Source organism: Melanotaenia boesemani, chromosome 17 (genome assembly GCF_017639745.1).
Source record: "Melanotaenia boesemani isolate fMelBoe1 chromosome 17, fMelBoe1.pri, whole genome shotgun sequence".
Taxonomy (NCBI): Eukaryota; Metazoa; Chordata; class Actinopteri; order Atheriniformes; family Melanotaeniidae; genus Melanotaenia; species Melanotaenia boesemani.
Window position 1 is genome coordinate 19,822,272 of NC_055698.1, and position 18,693 is coordinate 19,840,964.

General features: G+C 37.9%; 2 protein-coding genes across 7 annotated transcripts in view; one reads left to right on the forward strand and one right to left on the reverse strand.

The window, feature by feature from the left end:
- Positions 1-93: 93 nt before the first annotated feature.
- Positions 94-2,991, reverse strand: LOC121656267 (transcription termination factor 1, mitochondrial). The gene is made up of 2 exons (XM_042011287.1): positions 2,898-2,991; positions 94-1,871 (listed from the first exon to the last, which is right to left on the reverse strand). The coding sequence occupies exon 2, from the start codon at positions 1,867-1,869 to the stop codon at positions 697-699; it is 1,173 nt and encodes a 390-aa protein (XP_041867221.1). The 5' UTR covers positions 1,870-1,871; positions 2,898-2,991; the 3' UTR covers positions 94-696.
- A 3,811-nt stretch (positions 2,992-6,802) lies between these two features.
- akap9 (A kinase (PRKA) anchor protein 9) overlaps positions 6,803-18,693 on the forward strand; it is a 69,346-nt gene continuing 57,455 nt past the window's right edge. For all 6 annotated transcript variants that reach the window (XM_041967050.1, XM_041967052.1, XM_041967054.1 and 3 more), the window contains exons 1-2: positions 6,803-7,011; positions 17,304-17,576. In XM_041967050.1, the coding sequence (XP_041822984.1) occupies positions 6,964-7,011; positions 17,304-17,576 (321 nt within the window). In that variant the 5' untranslated portion in view covers positions 6,803-6,963. The remainder of the gene's footprint in view (positions 7,012-17,303; positions 17,577-18,693) is intronic.

Sequence of the window (18,693 nt, forward strand, 5' to 3'; positions counted from 1 at the left end):
AACAGTGATATACATTATCACATCCATACACACTCTATACGGCTTAAAAACTGAATAATTAGTAACTGCACATTCACACAGGGACACAATTTAATGTACACTTTTTTTAACTGTAATTTTTATTCCAACATTACATCTTCAGATGAAAATCATACCATCAAGCAGGGAGAATGTGCATGTTTCTTCCTGTGTATATTATGGGAAATGTGTTCTTTGCAGTGATATAAAAATGTTTTTGCCAACAAATATTTCATATTTTGGGTGAAACAAGTTAACCAGCCAACTGGTTAACTCAGCATTGCTGAGCAATTGTTTAGAGGATATTTAAGTGTGAAACACTGACAACTTACAGGATCTAAACAGTGTGGATATGCTGCTGATGTCAAAATGTAAATGCACTGGAATTATGGTACATTAATTGAAAAAATAACAGACTTTATATTGGGTCTTGTGAATTAACTGATATTTTAAAGACTTATGAAGAGACTAACTTTTTAAGTAATCATAATGACACAACCACTGCAGCAATATTGGTTATCTTAAAATAATCCAAACAGAATTCATTGAAGTCAAATATCAAGATTTCATCATTATATAAATGAACAAAATCTTGGAATATGAGACGTGAATATAATGTTATAGTTAAAAAAAAAAAAAAAAAAAAGGTAGTAAGCATCACAGTCAAAGATGCAACATTCAGTCATCAGATAAGGCTGTAAGTTTCCCCATCTTTGCAACAAATCGCTTTTTACTGGAATCCAGGATGTTGATACCATGCTTCTTAAAGTCATATCCCACTTTCTGCAGCTCCTCCAGTCGCCCTGTAATGTTCTCTGTGCTGTAGTCCAACACCTTAGGCTTCTCCAGTATCTGGTTGATTGTTATTCCTCCTTTCAAGAGGCAATCAAGTTTAGAGTTTAACGTTTCTGGCCCAATGTAGAGAATCATTGGATAACTGATAACCAGCTTTTTGATGTCATTTTTCTCACAGCCAAGTAACGCCATCTTCTGCTGAAGGTTGTTAAAGTTTTTTATAAGATACTCATTAGAGAGGTCAAGAATGTCTGCCCCATGGCCTTGAAGAAGAGTCAGCAATTCTGAATCGCTCAACTTAAGAGAGGTTCTCAGGTTTTCTATGTTTGTTTTCACTCTTTTAGTGCTTCTGATGAGAATATAAAGGTTTTTCGATATGACAGCTTTTGCAAACTGCTCTGGGTTTTTTCCACCGAGCTCTACACAAATATCTTTTAGAAACTCTACCATCTGCTTGTTGAGCCCCACGCTGTTGGAGAATGTCCTCGGTGCTGTGGTCAGCAGCCGATGAAGGTGTTTAATGTTCAATCCCAGTGAGATAAGAAAAGCTATGTTTTTCTCCAAGTTCTTGTTATCACTAGACCGGAAAAAAGACTCAGGCGAGCGATGCAGGATGCTAACAATTTCCGCATCTGTCTTGAACACATTTCTCCACAGCTGCCAGCGTTGTTCCAAGTGTTCTATTGAGCGTGTTATTGCGCGGGGATAACGGGACACAATGCTGGCAATTTCTTGGGGGCAAGCACCTTTTCCTTGCAGAAACTCAGCAAGGCCTTTCTCATTAGTAGAAACCTTACGAAAAACCCCAGGCTGACGTTTACGTGCCATCTTGACATCAACACCCATGAGATTCAGGTTCACAACAAGTGATTCATTTTCTGGGTTTGCTGGCAGCTGTGATTCAGTATTAACACTACAAAGCTTCCTTGGAAGGGAGGTTGAGGCCAGCTGTACAGGAATAAGCCTAAAGCTCCGCTGCAACATCAGCGATCGACCAAGGCAAAGGATGACTTTCACTCCAGGAGATGGCACCATTTTTACTGAGAAGGGATACATATCTAGCCAAAGAAACAAAATAACATGAATTATTACAGCCACTTGATTATAAATGTTACACAGTAGTTAGTTTCTAAGGACTAACTTGGAAATTATAGTGAGGACCTTTAGATAATCTAATTAGCTATGTTACAGTGGTCAATGTTGCAGTGGTCAAACATGTATACAAACCCTATCGATTACAGATTTTTAATTATATCAGTCAAATTTATATGTAAAATACATATAAATTTTACATTTAAACAATCCAAGAGCAATAGGAAAGATTTTAAATTAAAACATGGATTAAATAAAGGTGTTCATCTCCATTCATATTGAAAGCTGATGAGAAGTGACTCATTAATATTGTCTACAAGCCAAGATTACTTAGGTACAGGGATCCTGATTCCTGGTCCTTGAGGGCTTGGTGTCCTGCAGGTTTTAGAAGTTGTCCTGCTGCAACAGACCTGATTCAGACTCAGACTTGTGCAGAGGTTGACATCATGCTCTGCACAAGTCTTCTAATTACCCGTTGACTTGAGTCAGGTGTGTGTTTAAGCAGTTTTAACAGCCAGATTTTTCTTTAGATAAGCATCCACTGCTAAGACAGAATCGTTTGTATTTTTGTGTTTAGACCTTAGAATATCTAAAAATCTATCTAAAGTATAGTTTAAGATTGACCATATAAAGCTTGATGAACCAATAATAAAAACTTAAGTGTTGTTAGAAACTGGAAGCTAATAGATTTTAACATTTAGACCTGCAACTGTAGTATGAAAACCTTTTAAGTGAGGCCAAGGTAACCATAAGGCGGTCATTGTCTTTACCATGTTACTTATCAAGCGTTTTTCTGCAATAATAAGTTTATTTTTTTCAACTACATTCTGTAGATCTTAGGTCTAAATGAAACCAGACTGCATATTATTAACGACTCGGGTGACCAAGAAGTCAAAGCGGTTCTGTGCTGTGTAATTTCTTGCTATAAAAGTACTTTAACATATTAATTGGGTGAGTAAAAACACACATTTAAACTGAATAAAGAAACATACCACAATGTGATAGTTAATTTCTCTCATGTCGACGGTATATTTTAGAAGCTGGATTCCAACAGCGGAAGTGTGTACTTCGGAAACTCTCGCGAGATTTATCACTTGAATCTAGAAACAAGAAAACTCCGAGTTAGCGCCACTCAGTGTTTAGGTCGTCAGATCTGTCTCTGATCTTTTTAAACCAGTAGATGGAAGCAAAGGCTTTCTGTTGAGTTAATCATAACCATTTTTTTAGTCTTTAGAAGTTTCCAATTATATTTCCTATATATCCTATCTATATAATTAATGTATACATGTTTAAGGCTTGAAAAACGTTGTCTTGATGTAGTTAACTGAGTTGTTTTGTTGTTGTTGGAACTAGCCTTTAAAATTCACCATGTTGGATTTGTGTGTACCCAAGTATTTGTGATTGCAATGTATTTATGAAATCCTTGTTTCTTTTTTAAAATAGAGTAAATAAAATTACTTGAGTGATCTCAGCAGGGGTTACACTGAATATGTGGATTTCTTATTATGCTCTACTTTTACATATTAAATTAATATTCAGACAGTGTCCTAAGTATTTATTTATTTATTTATTTATTTGTAACGTCTCATTTGTCTTTGATTTCCAAGTACCTTTAATTACGAAAGCACAACTTTACAGAACATGTTGGTTGCAGTCATTAATAGGTAATTTAGTCTCAGCTACAGCTGATGCTCGAGTACATGATACAAGAGGCCATTTACCATGTGTTGTAGCTTGTAGCTGAAAACCTATTGACCTGATCCCTCTTTTTACTGATGAGTCCCACCACTTATGAATATTTCAGTACCACAGCGATAGCTTTATTATGCAGATGAACTTTCACTTTGCTGCTTTGAGACTGAAGTGACCAGTGTTTTAGTCAAAACCACTTCCACATTGTAAGGCTGAATAATTATATTTAGTCTTAGACATCAACACTTCTCAGTTCTATTTAAGAAGCCCATCAAGTTGAGAAGTATACACATTTTCATCTTCTCTGAAATGCTCAATTCATTGAGACAGTTTATATATATATATATATATATATATATATATATATATATATATATATATATATATATATATAAAATAAAAAAAAAAACTTCATAATATCATAGAAATAGCCTTCAGAAATTCTAGAGGTCTTCGTGTATTTCTTTTTTTATCTTTCAGGCTTTTGCCAAATAATAAGTGACAACTTTCAAATTTAATTTTTAATGAGAATATTCAATAAATAAATAAATAAAATAAAAAATAGAAGTAAAATTCTGGCATATATCTATTCTATGCAGTAGTTTAAAAATGTATTACTGTATTTTGAAAGAGTATTTAACAGCAGGACAGCTGCAAGTTTTATTCAATTTCATAGAATCAACAACATATAGATGCTTCATTAAAATAAATATAATATTAATTTATTTTTAATTGTTTTAAACTATAAATTAAAAAATGATCACCAGTAATAATCAACATATTTTACACTTTAATTTAAACCATTTATTTTACTGATGCTGAAGCACTAATTATAAGCACTAATTTTAATAATAATCAAACTAATGGATGAAGCCAGTTGGGTGACAGATAAGCAGGTTATTTCTGCTTTGATGTCCTAAACTTAGTTGGGAAAAATCTACTACTGTCTTTAGCCCACCAAGTGTTTTTAACAAACACTTTAACAATCATAAAAGCTTTTTTAATGATGGATTAATTGCAAATATCTACTCTTATATGTTAACTGATAGATGTAACTGTGACTTACATATATTATGTGATAATGTAAGTGACAAAAACAAAAAGACAGTTCTTAATATGTTGAATGAAACACCTAAGTGAATAATCATGTTTCACATTTTTTACTTTGCTGTGGTGAGGGTCTGATTCATGGTTTTACAGGACAGATGTTTTTAACTGGATTAAGTTTGCAGCTTTGCGACTCTCCTTTTTCACAGTCAAGTTCTTAGAAGAAAAGATTTATCTATATGTTTTACAATCATGACTGTAATGACCATCATCTTTCATGCTTCTTCTTGAGCGTTTCAAACTGTGTAGTAAATTTTTATTTTAGCTCATGTGTGTATATACTGTACTGTGCTGTTGTGTTTTTAATATTACATAGGTTCCATATTAGATCCCTTTGTTGTGGTCTCCTTTGCAAAGGAGTAACTGCAGACACCGTATACTCCCTGAGTGAATCAATTATTTAGCAACTGACGAAACTTTCAAATGTTCATGGTTTCTTGTAGACACTGTTGCACAAGCAGCTGGTGGTTACAGGTGAGAGCACACTGATAAAAAAATGTCCAAAAAACGATGGGTGGAATTCAAGATCTGTCAGACAATCAGCTGCTCAGCTCCTGTCAGTCGAAGACACAGAGCATCTTCTCCTGCTGCTCCTGCTGGTATGTTTTAAATAATCAATTAAAGAATCAAAATAGAGACTTTAATATTTTACTGTATTTTTATCCTCTAAAGGGATATATTTGATCAAACATTACTAAACCACAAAGTAGATGTAACTCTAAGAGAACTTTGATTAAAACATGTTTGGACATTCAGACTGTGTGCAGCGCTATAGGCAAGACTTGTGTTAATTTTATGAATGTCTGGGGTTTCAACGACATACAGAATTTAAATTATACATATGGTGAGGCGCAGTTATACAGTAATATAATCTGAATGTCTCCTTTGGTATAAAATTAAGTATTTTATTATGCTGGATGACAATGACATTTATAATAAAGCAAAGTTGATTAGGCACATGGATACAATCAGTATGGCATTTGTTAGTAAAAACAACCTCTATATTTGTAGAAAAACTGACTACATGCTAAAAGCATTGATTATTATTTCCACAAATTGCCACTCATCAACAGATAAACAACATAACTAAGGCAAAAGTATAATTCTGATTTTAAAAACTAGTAAAATAGCAACCATCTTTTCTCTATCCCTTTCATTTGTTCTAGAAACTGATGCTACTGCTCTCACATTACCTGCAGCCCCATTTAGTCAGGACAGCTCAAATGTTTCTGCTTCAAGAAAGAATGTTGCCGTTTTGTGGGAATTGCACTATTAGGTGTCTTACTGTAAAATATGAGATGACAATTGGGGTCTTTATTGGAAAGAAACAGCTTTGAAATGAAAACACTTCACATTAAAAAAGAAAACTCAACTGGGACTGCTCTGGCAACTTGTTCTTTCGTTACCATAGAAACTGAGCAGACATAGTAATATCCAGACTGCAGATGAAACAATGAAATTGGTAAAATACTAATCAGATAAGCTATGAAATTATCAATAGTTACTATGGAAAGTTATACTATTCACAACTAATCATTTTATGTTGAAACCTTCTGAGACATTCTGTCATGTCTGTATTGCCTGTATTTTAATAATCGTTTCTCAAACAAAAAGACTGAGAAAAGAGAAGAAAAACACACACACTTTTTTAGTTAGTTAGTTAGTTTGTTTTGTTTTTTTAAGATAAGACGTTAAACAACTGTTTGGATCAGTAAGCCACAAAGGAAACTTCACTTGATGTTATTTTACAATTTCTAATTTGAGAAAAATGGATTGTATTCATTTGTCAGCTATGGTTACTTATCTGTTAAAAATATGTCAAATACCGAAACCAGAGCTGTTGCTATTAAATAAAATACTTAGAATATTTAGCCTATGGTGTTGATAGCATATAAGGATATGGGATTAACCACCATAAAATTATATATCTATATATCTATACCTTCTCAGCATTTGCCCAAAATTGTGCTCTGTTTGAAAGAAAAGTAGTTTTTTCTGATAGTCAGTGAACCCACCACCAGTGGACTGCCAGTGGGCGTGGCCGTTAAGGCACCTACACGACGTCATCATAATTGTGTCTCATGTTTACGTGGAAAACATGGCGGCGGACTACCAACAGGGAGAAAGCTAGTAAACGCGAGTCTGTGGCAGCGAGCCTCGGGCCCGACGAGTATTATTTATCTCTTAGAGTTTAGTATTTCTCTCGGATATTTCGTATGAAGAAGTTTTCCTTTTGTTTTAGCCACAGGGACAGCGGCGATGGAAGACGAGGAGAGGCAAAAGAAGCTCGAGGCCGGCAAAGCAAAGGTTTGATTATCAGTTTTACTGCTAGCATAACTCGACAACATTGCTCACATTGCTCTAAAGTTGTCACCTACTGTTGTTGAGAACTTGTTTTCGTATGGTTAGAGCTGTCAGCTGTTTTTTTTTTTCTCCCCCTTTTTTCCTCCCCCTCATATGACCCTCTCAGCTGTCAGTTCCAGCAAACATGCGCCCTGCACTGACAGCCGAGACTTGCAAGGGGGTGGGCTAGCATTGCTACTATTTGCTAGCCATAGATTCCTTTGTCATGCTTCATGTGTAATTATTCTCTCTAGTGTCAGCTTTTATATTACTAAAACTGGCGTCCAGGAATAGGCACGCAATGTTAGCTTAATCACATACAGGTAGAGGAGCCTCATCGTTGTTGAGGGCTTATAAACACCTCCTGAAGTGACACTGACAGGTTGGTGTAACAGGATTTACAGGGCATATCCTCACTAGCAATAGCAAGCATTACTTCACATGCCAAACTCGTGGTATACTCATTGCCAAGCACTAGCATGGACAAAACAGGTCAGGTTAACCATAAACCTTATGCTATCTCATGTAAAACATTTTTGCAGAAGGGTATTTCACGATTTTTCCTTTTAGCTAGTTGACATATTTGTTAATTTCTGACCTTGCAACTCTGTTTTATTGTCCTGTACAACAGTGCTACTCGAGAGACCCAGACCTGCAGGTTTTCAATATATCTCCGCTCCAACACACCTGATTCAAATTAAGTCATTGTGCAGAACTTCATAGGCTGTTGGATACATTTAATGTGAGTCAAGTATGTTGGAGCAGGGATACATTGAAACTCTGCAGGAATGCAGCCCTTGTGAGACAGAATTGAGTAGCCCTTCTGTAGAGAAACATTTTGTGCATGCTATAATAGACCCCGCAAGACTACAACAGAAACTGCTTATACTCCACTTTTGTGTCATTAAAAATTTGTCTTACTCAGATTATGATCAACAATTGGAATGATATACCCTGGAAGCATGTAGATAATTGGATCTGGTATCTGGTATTTCCACAATAATAAAAAAAGAATCAAATTTTTGTGTAATTGTGAATCACTATAAACTCTACACATATACATAAAGGATAATAGCATATTCAGAATGAATTCTGCCAGGCAGATATGAAAACTACAACAAAATAAGAGACCACTGCTCAAACTGCTAAAATAGCTGTTGGATAAGTTTCTACCGCTCTACCACATCTGTGAACATCGATCTTCCTTTTGATGTCATTCCAGAGGTTTTCAACAGGGTTCAGATCTGGAGAATGAGCTGGCCATAACAGGCTCTTGATGTAGTGACCCTCCATTCAGACCTTTTTTCCCCTGGTTGTGTGGCATGGAGGATTGTCCTGCTGTAATCCTCTGAGTTGGGGAGCACAGTCTTAGCATAAATAAATGTTTTAATATGATACTCTTGTATGAGGCTTTATTTATGCATCCTTTACAAAGACACATGATTCCAGCCTTGCTGAAGCACTCCTGGTCATTTGAATGACTCCAGGCCTGGCTGTAGGAACCTGTTTCCAGCTGTTCTTGTTGTGCACTTCACCCCAGTCTCAGTTTGCCACTGTGTTTGACGGTCACTTGATGTCAGCCTATGGTTCTTGAATGATGAGCTTGCAGTCATCCCTTTCAGTTCAAAGTTTTCAGCCTCTGCTAGACTGTAGTTCTGTTGTCATCATTATTCAGGAAGAGATGTTGTTGTGTAGGAATGAATTTTTTTGTACTAATACTCAGAGATACTGATTTAAGAATAAATAGCAGTGGTCTTTTATTTTTTCCCAGGGCTGTAGAGCTGCTAATCACACAATTTTCATCCTGATACTGTAGAGAAAGCTTAAAGTATGCTGTTTGATGCCTCCGTTTGTGACTCCATGATTCACTCTTGAACAAGTCCCTTTGCTTTTAGGTTTGCACAGTTGGAGAGACCATATGGAAGATCATCTCCTTGGGTATGACTCTGGTATTTTGGCTCATAAAAGGTCCCTTTTGTGCGGCAGGCTGGTTTGAGTGCCTTACCCCCCTTTTTTATGTTCACACAGTGCAATGTCAAAATGTCCTCGCATGCAGTTAAAAAAACTTCTTGAGAAACTTGCTGATAATGTCTTGCAGAGATACCAGTCATTATTATTTTTAAGGCAGCCACATGAGCCACAGCAGGTTTAGATTTAATCAGAGCTGACAATGTTGGAGTCAGTGAATTTACTCCCATGCTTTTCCAGACTTGATGAAAGTGATTTGAATTATATTTTTGTCTATAAATGTAAACATGATTTGCTATTATGTTTAATTGTGATAAAAATATGCCCTTTTTGGTGAAGCTGCTATGCCATACCCATGTGCTATTCTGTTTAAAAATCAGACGTAAAGAAAAATGACAGTGACTAAATGAAGCCAGTCTTGAATCAAATGAACAAGTAAATGTTGATGTGTAACTGAAGGGTAATCTGTCATTCATCTATTGTACACTAGCAGGCAAGTGTCTATTGAGTCATATTAGACAATAAATAAAGTGGAAACTGGGCTGGTGTTGCTAGGGTATTGTTCCAAGACATTAGCTGCAGATGTTACTGACTACATTGTAATGTCAGTAACAGATTTGCTTATTTAAGACTTTGGCTCAGATTTCTAGGCTTAATTTTCATCTCTTGAGACTTTCTCTTCCAAGACACAAAAGCTAGAAGCTCGATATGGAGTAAGATTTTATGTTACTTCAAAGAATCTTTTATAACCACCAGAGAAAATCTGTAATTTTGTGTTTCCTTGTCATGAATCTCTCCCTTTATTTGTGTCCATTCAGCCAGACACAATCACACAAGACATTTTCAATGTTGTTTTATAGCTCAGGTTATCATGGGTCATATGTGTAAACTCAGCACCATTTTAGCCTATTTTATTCTTTTTTAGCTACCAGATTGTTGTGTCTTTCTTTATTAAAATTAACTTTAAATTCCTTTGTACTTTTTAAGAAATATTTTTCTTTATATATCCAGAATGGTCTGTCCAAACACCAGTTAATTTTAAAAGTACACCCATACAATACAAGTAGGTTTTTCATGGGGTTAAGGGAGCCTGAAAGGTCTATGTCACTGTCAGGTGTAGGGTTAAGATGTATACTTGGACTTGTACCTCAACGTTTTCAGGACAGTTGATCTTCTTAACTTAGGCTTGAATAGTTAATCTCTCAGCTGGAGGTGCCCTGTGTTCCTCTGTGATGAATAACCAGCACAGATTACGTAACTTATTAATTGGCTTTATTGAGACTGGAGTGTTTTACTTCAGGTTACTCCAGTTATTGCCTATAGCACAAACATAAAATGATAAATATGCGGAACATACATGTTCTATCATGTTGTGCTGCTTTAGAAGGGATACATGGGGGAAAAATTGGAGTGTTGAAGGTGCCTAATTTATCTACATAAATTATGAGGTGGACTACCTTTGCATCTGGTTCTAAAAATCTTTGTGATGACTGAGGGTATATCTTTAGTCTCTGTTGTAATTTCACTTAACATGTTACAAATAAACTACAAGACGCCAGAGAATATAGAGGTGATGTAAAACTGCAGATTCATCCCACAGAAAATTACTTACTTATTGTTATTGTTCCCTGCATGAGAATGTGTGGGTTTTATTTTAGATATGAAAGAATCTTTAAGTTCTCTTTCATAAGTTTCCGCTTGATGTCTCACTATGGAATTCACGCCTCTGTGCATCCCTCAGAAGCATTAATCTCATTACGCCAATCCTGATTGGCTGGTGAACGTTTGAACGTGTCTGTCCACATCAGGTAGATCCATCTACCTTAAATAGCTCACACGGATGGCGCCATCTTATTTAAAAACCTCTTCTCACTCGGAGCATATCTTGCATCTATGGCTGGCTAGCTAAACTGTCCTCAGACTGATCTTTTGGCTTCGGTCACCGGGTGCAACCTAGCCTTGGACTTTTTTGTTCTGTCGGTTGCACACGACCATAGTGCTTCCTTGCCCCTCCATGGTTTGGTTAGCTCTACCCTTGACACCACACCACGGCGGTTGGAGCACTGAGCGTTAGCACACCAGCTAGTTTCTCAGCCTCCCCAAGGTTTGTATACCAGCTAACTGCCTCCACCCCCTGCTTGCACACCAGCTTGGCTTGTAGACTCCAGGGCCCGTCCCTGTCATTTCGGGAATAAGATATTGAGCAGAGACTCCCACCAGGTCTGCTCAAGCTGCCTGGGGCTGTAACACGCTCAGCTGGCCATCGACGTTCCTGGCTTGTGTCAACACTGTTCAGTGTTCACCATTAAGAGTCTCGCAGACGGCTAGCCCACCAGGTTAGCCTGTCTGGACAGGACCCATCTTCCGGTGCTGATATCGAAGAGGGGGAGGAGAGGGGAGCTGATGCAGTGGTGGTACCGGATACCAGTGCCTGCTGGGGCTCCCAGCTCGACCTAGCCATGGATCCCCTGCAGGAGGAAGACGTCCTGGACCTGGACTATGTGGAAAATGAAGATGCTGCCTTAAACCTCTTTATTTCAGAGGATGAAAGGGAGGATGATGTCTTCATCACTCTGACCCAGGCTTCTTGGGATGCAAACGAGAGTGGTACACCAGCTTTTCCCCTCCCCGGCTCTAACATGCTTGATGTGTCCAAACGCGCTGCTGCCCGACTGGCCATCCTCTGGCCGACTGTTGTTGAGGCCACCAGAGACCACCAGATCCCGCTACAAAGGAAAGAAATTGCCTTGGCCAAGAGTGCAATGAAGCAACTTCTCCCCATCTTCCCAGAGCTGCTAGATGAGATGGCGCATTTGTGGAAAGACCGCCAGATTCCCGGGGATTTGTCCCTTGACTGTAAGGCGGTGAAGAACCTGCATCTGCTCCGCATGCCTCTGATGGAGCCACACATTGCAGCTCACTGTCACCCCCAGCTGTCAACAGTGTCCTCGAGGAGCCCCAGCCTACCGTCCAAGTCGGACCACTTCCACTGCCCTGTTGGGCAGGCTGGTCCAAAGACTGGATTGAAAACTTATATAAAAAATTTCAATGAACTCTTTAAAAAGTTAAAAGTCTGGCTTCTTTGAAGCAATATAGCTCTGGAAAAAATAGAAGACCACTACTATTTGTTCTTAAATCAGCATCTCTCAGTATTAATACAAAGAATTTAATCCTACACGTCTCTTCCTGCGTTATGAGGACAATAAAACTACAGTCTAACAGAGGGTCAAAACAACTTTGAATTGAAAGGGATGACTGCAAGCTCATCATTCAAGAACCATAGGCTGACATCAAGTGATCATCAAACACAGTGGCACACTGAGACTGGGGTGAAGTGCACAGCAACAACAGCTGGAAACAGGTTCCTACAGGCAGGCCTGGAGACATTCACAACTCACTTTAATCAGTGAGAAGCAAAGACCTCAGGCTGAGGTTTTAAAATGACCACAGGAACTGGACAGTAGAAGACTGGAGTAAAGACATTTTCTCTGATTCCATTTTTCAACTTTGCCCAACACATAAGTCATTTTATGGTAAGATGGAAAACTGGGGCCTCATTTATCAAGCTGGCGTAAGAACAAAAATTTTCAAGAAAAAGGGAGATGATATCAATAAGAACCTCAACCAATAAAATATGTTCTGTCATTGTGAAACAAAACTTACATGTTATAAAATGATAAAATCATCAAGAGCCTGTTATGGCCAGCTCATTCTCCAGATCTGAACCCTGTTGAAAACCTCTGGAATGACATCAAAAGGAAGGTCCATGTTCACAAACCATCAAGCAAAGCTGAGCAGTTTGATTTTTTTTTTTGCAGAAAGAGTGAAAGTTATTCAAGAGCTTTTTTAACAATTTGAGATGGTCTCTTATCTTGTTCCGGAGCTGTGTATAAAGAAATGAGGCTTAAGACTTTTGCACTGTACTGCAAGTTGAAAAACAAGAACATTAAAATCCATGTTGCGTTGCATATGAAGAGAAAAATCATAAAACTTTAATGAAAAAGCATTAGTTTTTGTTTTTGCTCCTCCAGTTAGAATGGTTTGGTGCACTGCATTGATCTTGGTTGTGCTCCTTGGATTACCTGTAAAGACACTGCGGCATTGCTCTCTGCTCTTGTTGTTTCCGGGGTGGGCAAGAAGACACTATATGCCGTGTGTGAAGTCAATTCTGCCCAGGGACAGCAAACTTGTGACAAACTGACTCACGCACACTTTCTTATGACAACCATTATATCACGTGGGCCCTACAGCATAATAACTGCAAGACAGAGAGGAGCCACACGCTCTCCTCCTTTCAGAAGACATTCACTCTCTTTCATTGAGTTCTTTGTCAAGGAAGCAACAGCAACAACTGGGCTGTTTGACCAAAACAGATATCTTCCAGCCTTGTAGATGTGGAAGTGGAGCAAATATAAAGCTGTCTTTTGATGTGTGGTTAAATGGAGAAAATGCTATTTCACAAACACTGCATGTGAAGTGTTGTGAAGGTGTAAGAGACTAATACATGCTGGTTAATGTTAATTGTTTTCACTATATTGACTAAACAGGGGAATGTAGATAAGAGCCAGCTACAACACAGCCATTGTAGGACACAGGCATTTCTCTGTATTTTATGGATGTCTTGCGCTGTTTTCCAGCACTCACTTTACTGATTTTTCTAAACCATTGATGCTCTCTTGACCTGTGTCTGGACCACCTGTACTTCAAAATGTACCTAGATAGTCCTGATTAAAACAGTAGGTGGTTCATCCTAACAGTAAACATCACAACAAGAACAGTTGCTGTTGGTTCTCACACCAGTTCTGCAGGCTTGAGTGTGTGCTGTGGAAAATTAATTTGCCAACTTGTGTTTTTTTTTTCCTCATTAACTTAGTCATGATTGCACACAAACACTAAAACAACATTTTTTCCCCATTTTTCTTTTCTTTTTTTTTTAACTAGCAGTACATACAGAACAGACAGATGGACAACTTGACATATTTACTGATTTCATAATGTGTCCTGGATTAAAAAAACTGAACCACTTATAATGTTTAGAACAGACAAGATAAATCATGCAAAAGAAGAAACATACACAGCTCCCATGATCCCTTATTGTTACCATGTTTAATACACTGTTGACTGACAATTTGTTGGCTGTCACAGGACAAACCACCAAAACATCTCTTGTCACTCAAAATGGTCCTAGGTGGGGCAGGAGTCATGCCAGCCTTCATCTTTGTCTCATTAGTGTGATGGTCATTGGGTAACGCCACCTGATGTAACGGTGAGGAATCAGGTGTGGCTGGGGCAGCTTCTGTTATTGTTGCATTGTTTTTACTGGTAACCAGAATACCGGAATGTGAAGCAGAGGATTTGTCAGACCTTAGATGACTAACACAGTGTTTCAGATGCTCTCATTGGCACATGACATGTGATGCTGTGGGCTTCCCCATCACATTGCAGTCAACTGTTACTGTTTTTTTTTAATCCTCATGTTTTACTAGCTAAAATAAGTTCAAATGCAGAGCAGAATGTGGTTAAAATATACTTATTAAATTAATAATTATCTAGATGGTACTTTTTGTTCTTCATATACAGACTGAGACAAACCTTTTTCTACTGGAGCACAGCAGTTAATAGTTAGTTTGTCCTTGATCACTAATGCAGAAATTATACATAATTGTATCATTTTGTGTATATGTGACATGTGGCAGGGACTCGAACCTGAAGAATCTTAGGCCTCTGTGCAGGAGGCACCGAACAACTGAGCAATCCAGGACCTCAGCAGCAGACATATGACATAACCAAATGCCAGCACTTATTCAAGTAATCTATTTATGGGTATACAAAACCCCAACTTAGACAACTTTTATGCAATTTAGTGGATTTCACCATCTGAGCAGCCATAATGAGCTTTTAATGACAGCAGTCAGCTACCATCAGAGACAGATTTGTAGTAAAGAAAAAAAAAAGAAAAGCAGTGTAAATAAAATATATGCATGTGTAACTGTTTTCAGACAGCAGATGGTGATACACCTACATTATTTCTGTTTGCCCAGATGGGGATAGAGCTATGCAGACTTCACTTCTCCATATGCTCAGCCCTTACTCTGCTCTGCCCTGCCAAATAGGGCAGCTTGTCGTATTAAGCAGCTCAGCGAAAGGCAAAACTCAGGGTGTTTTTCTGTTGGCAGTCCACTGTACATGCTCAACTACTGCTCATGAGTTTCCTGGTTGAGTCGAATTAGAGATTTGGGCTTTTTTTTTATCTTTCTACCCAGTGAATCTCCCATCCTGCAAGACTGATTCATATTGAATTTTTTTCCATGCTCTGGCTTTTGGTAGATAAAGCTTCCCTTGAAATACTGATAAGTGGGTATATTTAAGTGAGGGCTGGGGTGTGTGTGGAGGTGCACAAGCTTGGATCATGAGCCCTTTGAGCTTTTAAGCTTTGTATAGTTGTTGCGAACATGACCACAACACCCACTCTCAGCTCTGTCATGCCTGTAACCTGTTGTACAGCATCACCAAAAGCTGCTCACCTATATGGTGATTTAAGCTGCTGCTTATAGCAGTGATGCTTATATAAAATCTGTATAGGTCTTATTCCCACTAGCTGATTTTACTTACCTGTTGTCAGATAATGTAAATTGATCAAAGCTGATTTCACCTAACTGCATTTTCTACATTTGTGAGTTTTTAATTCAATTAATTTGTTTAGGATTGTTGGATCTTTCTATACTTTCGAAGCTGAAGCAGTTTAAATCAACCTGAAGGGAAACATTAAAATACTTTTATGACAGCTCATTTAGAGTTTGATGCAGTTCCAAAAACTACAGACACCAATCACATTTTAGCCTTGTGAGTCATAAAGATCCGAACAAAAGACAATAGCAATGCATCATTTAGACATTGAGATGTTTCACAGAATAAAAATGGAGTCTGATTTTTCTAAAGACGATCCATCTGTCATCTGCTTAACAGATAGACTGACAGTGCCATCCCCAGGACTGTGCTGCTATGAGCAAGACATAATAATACCTCACTTCAAGGTGCACTGATGAGCTTGTTCCTGAGCTGCATTGTAAAATATTTAGTTGCCTTGACAGAAAAGGTATTTTGCACATTTTGATACTGCGGGATATTTTTCAATATTCCCCTATGTACAAAGAATTTAAATGCTGCATTAATTAGTATTAACCATCTGGCCCCTGAAGAATTACACAAAAGAAAAGTCCTAAACCTGTTAAGGGATGTGATGATGTATGATGTCTGTCATATGGTATAGGGGTGTTTCACAGACAGGTGTGATGGCATTAGTGCAGTATCCTTGGCAACTCTGTCTAAAACATATCTGTGGCAGATGGTCCATGCAGCCACCTGTGGCCCCTGCTGTCAGCACTGCTCAGCTGGCTGCCTCTTATATGTTGTTGTTCATATATAAAGGATGGCAGTAGTACTGTGTGTCTCTTTTGACTGTGTAAATAGTATTATCACGTCCAAGGTGACAATTAAATGAAAGATATCATCTCTTTGAGGAAGTAAGTAACTTTATCAGGTGTGACAAAGCAATGTACTGCTGGAATGTGTACAATGTACTGTCACTTTTATGCGGATGCTATTTGTAGAAACGTTGCACACCTTAACATTGAATGCTGAGCACACCTATAGATGGCAAAGATGCTCACCCAATGGGAGTGGCCTTCTCTAGCTGGCTCATGTGCTCTGCCACGCCACAAATCTATTTATATTATCCATTTTTAAACAAATTATGAGACAACCTGACTTTTTTTTAAAATGTTCAATAAAATATAAACAATAACCTACTGAAAAAGATGATTTAAATGTTTTCACAGATCACTGACATACATTTGTTTGAAAAAGCAATCCCTTTAGACAGGATTAGCACCTTGCACAGCAAGAGGCATGTGTTGAGTCATATGGAAGATTCATTCGAAGCACGCAGGGTGCCTATTTGGAGCATAAAATGTTTCGCTTAAATATCGCCAAACTGTGTCAGTTCAGAGTAAGTTCATGTGTTGTTTTTTCCTTTTTTATTAGTTGTATTAAGTCTGTGTCACAGAAATTAATGAGATCCTGAGTGAGGAGCCAACGGGGTGGATCTTGACGTAGCAGTTAAACATACGGGTCAGATGAAGAGCCTAATTAAAGCTGCAACTAGAACTTTAGACATGTTAAAACTGATTTGCTGTTTGGGTTTGCAAAAGCTTTTTAATGTTCACCTTCTGTAGCCAGAAGTTTCATTTTTGGCTTTAACTCCGCTTGTTACTTTCTTCTCTCTCCAGCTGGCTGAGTACCGGCAAAGGAAAGCTTACACAGACTCCCAGAAGAAACAGAAAAAGAAGAAGAAAAAGAAGCCAGCTGATGAGTCGGAGGGTGATTCACAAGAAAGAGTGGAGGTCGGGCAGGATCAGTCTGTGGGAGGAGAGGATGTCTCAGGTGGAGGACAAGATGAATCAGAGGGACGAAATAGAGACCAACCAACAACAGAGTTTACCTTCACCAAGACGCTGAGGAGTGGAGAGACTGTGAAGCATGAGCAGACCTATAAGATTGAGGTAGATGCTCATATTCTATATACTTATACACTAAGTACACGTGCAATTTTATTAGATTTGGACTATATCTTGACATAAATATAACATAGGCACCTGCCATCATCATCATCATCATCATGCCCCTGAAAAGTGGTGCTTGGATCAAATTTACCTAAATGTGGGGTGTCATATCAGTTATGGTGATAAACACATCTGTTAAATCTGCTGCAAGAGATTTCATACAGGAAATATTTAAATGTTTTCATCATATAGTGGATGATAAAACTTTGGCATCGAGTCCAGTTTTGGATATTTGTTGTTGGGATTTAGGCTAAATTTGATGTCACTGAGAAAACGAATGAGTTAGGTCTTAAACACCCGCATATCAGTAAAAGGAAAATCCACAAATGCCTACGCAAACATGTTTTCTTACTGCACGTGCATCAAGTATGTCCTTTTTCAATGGAATGACTCATAAAATAATAACTTAACTTGGAAATCAATTTTCTACTAATCCTTTGATGACACTCTATAATATATTTAATCATCCATCCCCCTGAGATTACTCTGTTATGAATAATACACTCTAAATGCTTTGAAACAGCAAATGCTTTTGCTGCTTTACTGAACAATTCTGACCAAAAAAGACTTTTATGACTACTACTGAATCCCTTTTTATATGCAAGCTTTCATCAGAAAGTGCTTCATCTGTCTTTGATGCTATACCTGATTTAATCCATTTCCATATCCTCCTCCTACACCCTCTAAAGTTGTGATGCTAATGCTTTTTAGTGAGTTATTTTTCTGATTGCCAACATGTAACATTAAGAGCTTTTGGAAAAGGCATTCATAACCACAGATCTGTGTGAACAAGAACTTTGTGTCTGTTATTTCCTGGGGTTTAATGAACCCAATGTTGCTACCATGACAACCAGTTCCACTCAGAGCTCTGAGCAGGGATTCAGAAATTTCAGCTGTAAAAAAAAAAAAAGACAAAAAAGAGAGAAAATTAAAATTCTCTTTTATCCTTCAGAGTGTTGAACTTGCATGTTGAAGAAGGCAACATACAATAACTCAATGGATGTGGTACTTGTGTTTTAGGTCAGTTAAAACTAAAAGACCGGTCAATAGATTTTCA